Source organism: Sinocyclocheilus rhinocerous, unplaced genomic scaffold (genome assembly GCF_001515625.1).
Source record: "Sinocyclocheilus rhinocerous isolate Xijiao unplaced genomic scaffold, SAMN03320098_v1.1 scaffold994, whole genome shotgun sequence".
In the NCBI taxonomy this organism is placed as follows: domain Eukaryota; kingdom Metazoa; phylum Chordata; class Actinopteri; order Cypriniformes; family Cyprinidae; genus Sinocyclocheilus; species Sinocyclocheilus rhinocerous.
The window spans coordinates 79951-86663 of NW_015655381.1; the positions used below are offsets into that span (position 1 = coordinate 79951).

The 6713-nt window shown below is 39.0% G+C and overlaps 1 protein-coding gene across 1 annotated transcript in view; it reads left to right on the top strand.

The window, feature by feature from the left end:
* The window catches only part of LOC107717960 (nuclear receptor coactivator 3-like), a 56349-nt gene that overhangs the window by 42586 nt on the left and 7050 nt on the right, over nt 1-6713 (top strand). Inside the window, exons 8-15 of the mRNA XM_016524867.1 lie at nt 1040-1183; nt 1469-1616; nt 1720-2189; nt 3191-4197; nt 5179-5305; nt 5504-5662; nt 5777-5995; nt 6092-6206. Of these exons, the coding sequence (XP_016380353.1) occupies nt 1040-1183; nt 1469-1616; nt 1720-2189; nt 3191-4197; nt 5179-5305; nt 5504-5662; nt 5777-5995; nt 6092-6206 (2389 nt within the window). The remainder of the gene's footprint in view (nt 1-1039; nt 1184-1468; nt 1617-1719; nt 2190-3190; nt 4198-5178; nt 5306-5503; nt 5663-5776; nt 5996-6091; nt 6207-6713) is intronic.

A 6713-nucleotide genomic window follows, 5' to 3' on the forward strand; every position in this document is an offset into this window, starting at 1 on the left:
AAGGGTTGGGAGATAATCCGGTAGAAATATATAAATCGTTGATTGAAGCGTGTCGGATGTAGTCTAAGCTTATCATTTCAAGGCGTTTTAAGCTGGTTTTAAAACAAATGGTTTATACTGTTCATGGACATTACGCTGCAGGGCAGAATTAATTCGGGTAAATGCGTGTGTTAAAACGGTTTCTACCTGATACACGCGGCGTGCACCTGCTCGTATTACTGACTAAACTTTCGCTCCTTGTGCTTAAACGGTAAATACGATGTCTGTCAGATCCACATCATGTTCAGCATCTGCAGCTCTTAAAGCAGCCAAAATAACCTAATAACCAGCTGCTGTGATGTCTGTTCATCAAAGAAAAAAGAGGAAATCAATAACTTTTGTAGCTTTAAGGATTCATCTATATTTAATTTAGAATTTAGTGTTTGATAACTTCATTCAATTTCTGTATATTTCCTACTTGCTGAAGGGCACTGGTAGCTAAATATGACATTTATAATTATTATAGTTACTGTAATGTTGAATCTCCTAGAGACATTAGTAGTATTGGTATCAGTGATGCTCGCCTTCAGACAAAAAAAATGATGCCATTAAACAAATATTAAAGATATACTTTCTTTGTTGTTTCTACATTAATTTGAAGATTGAATGTGAAATTATTGCAATATAAAAGTATATTAAAAAACTTTAATGTTAGGTGGGATTAATCGCGATTCATTTCAGAAACAAATGTGCAATTAATTAGTAAATTTTTTTTAATCGATTGAAAGCACTAATAAATATATATATATATATAATATAAAAGTATATTAAAAAACAAAAAATATGTGGAAGTTAATCAGATACAACACATAATATTTTTTATAACTTTGTATAGCATATTGCCATTTTATTCACAGTAAATATTGAAAAAGTTTAAAGGACACCTTCAACAGAAGAAAAAACTATGAAACCGATTACAGTGAAATCACAAAAAAAATTACATAGAATTTTATTTGTGCCAGATGTAGTACCACATCTGAGTGTGTTCATTTGACCACAGGCAAACTGATCGAGATCGAGCAGCAGAGCCTGTTGCACACCACCATGCGTCCTGGCTGGGAGGATTTAGTGCGCCGGTGTATGCAGATGTTCCTGCATCGTAGTGAGGGTCAGCCCTGGTCCTACAAGAGACACTATCATGAAGGTATGTGGTAATACACCTACATAGATCTTTTCTCAGCTCAGCTCAGCTTGATTCTTTCCATTAAGTGCGTAAATGAAGTAAATTGCTCCATAGAAATGATGTTTTCTATGAAACAAAATGAAGCAGAATGAAGACAAAATGGAAGTGTGAATTCTGTAACTTGTTAAAATGGGCACAGAAATAAAACCATGCTGCTTTAGTGCTGCTTTTGCATGCAGTGTGAACTGGGTTTGACAGATTGGAAACATGTTTTATTAATGTTGTTTGTGTTCTTCTTCTTTTCAGCATATGTTCATGGTAGAGCAGAGACTCCACCCTATCGGTTCTCTTTGTCAGATGGCACTCCAGTAACGGCACAAACGCGCAGCGAGCTCTGCCGAAACCCTGTCACCAATGACCCGCTCACCTTCCTCTCTACTCATCTTCTGCAGAGGTTTGTTCCCCTCTACCCAAAGTCAACAGTTATATACTGCTCTGATTTTACATGAAAATACCTCTGTGTTCTCCTCGCCTTCACTTATATCTCTTTCTCACAGGGAGCAAAATGGATACAGGCCTAATCAGGGTGGTGTAATGCGATCAGTTATGGGCAATGCCAATCCGAATGCCCAAATGGGCATGGGCAATACCAGAGGCTATGGTATGAACGAGCAAGGTCACATGGGACCCAGAGGAGGAGCTATGTATGGCCCAGGCAACAGGATGAATCAAATGAACCCGATGCATCAGATGAATCAAATGAACCAGATGAATTCAATGAATATGAATCAGATGAATTGCATGAATCAAATGAGCACTATGAATCAGATGAATTCTATGAATCAGATGGGCCATCCTGGCATGAATCAGCACCAGCAGGGTCAATTTCACGGTGGTGGCTATGGTATGGGCATGACAAGTCCCTCCCAAGGAAGCCCTGGCATGAACCCTGCTCAACCGAATCTCATGGGGTCGCCACGGATACGAGGGAGTCCTAAAATGAGTGCAAGTCCCTTTTCTCCTGGAGGTAAGTGTCCTGGTTTTGCAGTTTAGAATTAGATGGGTGGAATATTAGGCCTGCGGAACCAAACTGAATTCTATTGAAAGTTCCTATTCCACAGAATTCAAACTTGTTATTCCCAAAGTTCTACACATCCCAAGCAGGGCCGTTTTAACCATTGGGCTAGGCCGGGCTGAAGCCCCGGGGCCCGAGCAAGGAGGGGGCCCGTGATTGGCATGCTTTAAGTTTTTCAAGTAGGCTGTTTTTTATGATCTTTGTTCTGTTGTAGCCTAATTTATGACTGTTTACTTGTCTTCAGTAAGCTTATTTTTACTTAGGCTAGTATTATTTTTTTTTGATATTGAAATTGGTAACAAAAATTATGAAATTTCAGTGCATCAAGAATTTTTAAGTCATAGCCCCGGGGCCCAGTGCGGTCTTAATGCGGCCCTGATCCCAAGTGTGTTTATTAGACATTTTAGCTAATTTGATAATCCTCTCACCTGCCAATAAATAAGGGTTGGACCCGATGGTTAAGTAGTTAACGTTTTTGCAATTTTTATCCACCTCATTTTGTAACGCGGAAGTAAGCTATTCTCTGTGAATTTCCGACTTACGATTCATTGGGTGCTTTACCTAGAAGAATGCAATAAATGGTGAACCTATTGTACATTGTTTATAATTACAATAATAGATTGAAATAATGTGATAAATAGTAGTTTGCAAAATTAAGCAGCATAATAGACTGTTTTTGTACAGCTAAAATAACTTGAAGTGAATGACACTGGAAGCCTTGTACTTTCAAGTTACAAATGGCTGCACGCACTTACATTTAAAAATAAGGTGGCTATTTTAACAAATTTTATTGTATTTAAGTCAAATCTGCAGATCATCCCTTTCAACCATCAAAGAAAATGTGCAAAATGTTTTCAGATTCTACTGACCTAATTATACTGGTTGTGTTGTGTTTATTAGTGCTAAATTTGAAAACTAGCTCAAGATTTATCTGTACTTTCTTGATTTTACAGGCATGCACTCTCCCATGGGTCCTGTGAGTATGGGCGGCAGTGGTGGATCTTCTGGTCCATCAGTTGGGAACACCTTCTCAAGCAGTTCTTTGAATGCCCTCCAGGCCATCAGTGAAGGTGTTGGCTCTTCTCTACCTTCAGCTCTCAACTCTCCTGCCCACAAATCCGACAGCTCTCCCAGCATGAACTCGACCCAGTCAAGTCAGCAAGGCCAGACCGGCAACAGCAAACCCAGCGCTGGTGACTCCAAGAGCCCGTCAAGTGCTCACAGCACAGGATTAGATCAGCAACAGGCCTCTTCATCGGAGACCACTGATAAACCGGACAGCCAGTCCAGCAAGGATGCTTCCACTGTGGCGGAAGTCAACCGGAGAGTCCCTGACGGAAAGGGCCACAAGAAGTTACTTCAGTTGCTCACATCCCCAACTGAAGAGATTGGTATTGGGACTGGTGGACCTGTCCCAGGACGTGCCTCCACTCCAATGGGTCCCGACTCAAAAGAGACAGGAAGTGGCATGATGAGTCCTTCATCGACGGGTGTGTCCTCCTCATCTGGTTCATCATCAGGAAATAGCGTAAATCAGCAAGGCTCGGGTGGAGTGTCATCTACAGCTTGTCCCAGTGGCCATCACAGCTCTCACACCTTACAGGAAAAACACAAGATACTCCACAAGCTTCTTCAAAATGGAAACACACCCGACGAGGTGGCTCGCATCACAGCCGAGGCCACTGGTAAGACCTCTCTTGGTTCAGAGCTCCCTGGCGCTGAGGGGAGGAATCTAGATCTCAAGCAGGAGCAGCACAGTCCGAAAGAAGGAAAAAAGCCACAAGCCCTCCTTCACTATCTCCTCAATAAGGATGACTCCAAAGAGCCCAATGCAACAGAGGTCAAGCCAAAGCTGGAGGAGCTGGAAGGGAGAGGGGCCGCTGGAGGGCAGGGGTCAGGGGTCACAACCTCCAATTCTAACAACCAGGAGGGCAAAGTCAAGATCGAACCACCCGATGAGGTATTTACAGTTGATTCATACTTCTCATGTTGGGTCCATACTTCTATACTTCCCAATAACACATCTGTCCTATATATTGGGATTGATTTAATAATAAATATAAATATATACGTTTAACAAAATAAATAAATGTAATATATACTACTACTGTTTTTTAAAGAAAGTAATACTATTATTCAGCAAGGATGCATTAAATTGAACAAAAGTGACAGTAAAGACTTTTATAATGTTACAAAGCTTTTCATCAAAGAATCCTGAAAAAAGTATCATGGTTTCCAGAACTAATAATAAGAAAAGTTTTTTGAGCACCAAATCAGCATATTAGAATGATTTCTGAAGAATCATGTGACACAATTTAGCTTTGCCATCAAAGGAGTAACTTACATTTTACAGTATATATATTTTTTTTTAAAACAGACAAAAATGATTAAAACAGTCATTTTAAATTGTAAAAATATTTATGTTAAATTGTAATATTACTATTTATACTGTATTTGTGGTCTCTCTCCCGGAATAATTTTTTCATTGATTAAACTGAAAGATTCTATGATTTTTATCAATATTATTGTTGTTGTTACTTGTATGTTTTATAGTGATTGCTACTTAAGAAAATGTTATTATTGTAAATGATGTATTGAAATTATACTGTTAATGTTGCCATGAATATAGCCATTGTTGCTGATATGGTGATAAAACATAAATAAATACATACATGCATGCATACAATACTGTATTTGTGGTCAGATAAATAAATAAATATTAGATGAACTAAAAAATGCCCTTTAATGTAATATAATTAATTATATTTTTAAAAAGCACTATAAGTTTTTGCTTAAAAATCTGAGCTATGGTTTTAAAAACAATATAAAACTATCTTTGCACATTTTGACAACTAATACATTTTGCTTTGTTGATATGCAAAATTCTCATGCAAATTCAGAATTATTATTCTAACATCAATCCTTTGTTTTGTTTTTCCAGCTGGATAACTTGGAGAGTATTCTTGGAGGGCTAAGGAATTCTGGTTCTGGAATGTTTGCTGATTCTGGAACTGGAGGAATGGAGGGGGGCAATAAGCAGGGCAATGGACCTAACAGCACTGCACATGGTGAGTCACAACACCTCGAGGGCCTCAAAGTCAGAATGGGGATGTTGAAAATTTGTTGTGACTAGATAACAACGTGTAAAGTTTAATAGAAAATGTACTGGACATATATTTTAAAAGTTACTGCTAATGACCATGTGGATGGCCAAAGAAAGCTGGCCATTTTTGTTAAAGCAAATTGTATGCATTATTGTGTACCAGACCGGGAGGGTGTTGGTATGGGTTCCGGTCAGCGTGTGCCCTTCCAGAGGGCAGTGTCTGTTGATGGTAAACCCCTGAGCGGGCCAGGCATGACTGGTAGGAGGAGCGCCCCTTCCTCTCTTGTCAAACAGGAGCATATTGACAACCAGATAGGCATGGGTGAGTCTCTCATATTTTCAAGTTTTGAACATTAATCTTATGTATGTAACTGTATAACTGTATATGCATTCATTCTTTAGCTGTATTTTAACATTTCCAACATGCTTTTCCCAGGAGGTCCAAACAGGCCAATGGGAATGCCCAATCGGCCCCCTATGGCAGGTGCTGGAGATTGGGGAATGTCCAGTTCCGGCAGTCCTGTCAGACACCCTGGCATGGGTCGCACAGGCATGGACCACAATCCTAAGAGCTTGATGGGAGGACCCATGGTTAACCGATCAAACAGCGTTCCTGCAACCAGATCCATGTTGCAGCAGCAGTTGATGGATATGGGTAAGTTCTGTTAACTTAAAACCAGCAGTGTGGGTCTATTACAACAGGTAGCACATCAAATTAAATCTTTCAAACTACATGATGTTGTTTTTGCAGGGCCTTATGACGTAGGAATGGGTAGGAATTCATTCAGTGGGCAGGCACCTCCACCACAGTCCCCTTCGTGGCCAGACAGTGGGATGGCAATGGAGGGAGCACAGAATGCAAACAGGTAATATAAATGAGGCTACACTAGATCTACAGCTTGAGTTCATTTGCCTGCATTCAATTAATCCTAATGTTTAAAATGATGAAAAACAGGGTTAGCCAACTTGCTAACTTCTGCTAGACTTATTCACTGAAATGGACATTCCTCACATCGAGTCACACACCTTCTGTCCAAAGCCCATCAAAGTTGACCGCTCTTTCATGTCTGCAAAAAGGCATCATTGATAAATATTTTTCTTAATTCATTGTTTTTTTGTGTTTTTTTGGAATCCCTAAACAGAAATGTATATGAAAACAAATGTATAAATTAAAAAAAAAAGTATGTGTTTGTTTGGAATAATAAAGTATGACAATTTTTTTTTAAATGAGATGAATCTAAATATGAAATTAAAACAGTAGTAGGTGGTGGCTAGTCACTGTCTTAAAGAATGAGTCATTGTCAATCATTAAACCAATTTGTTCAAACTATATATATATATATATATATATATATATATATTTATTATTATTT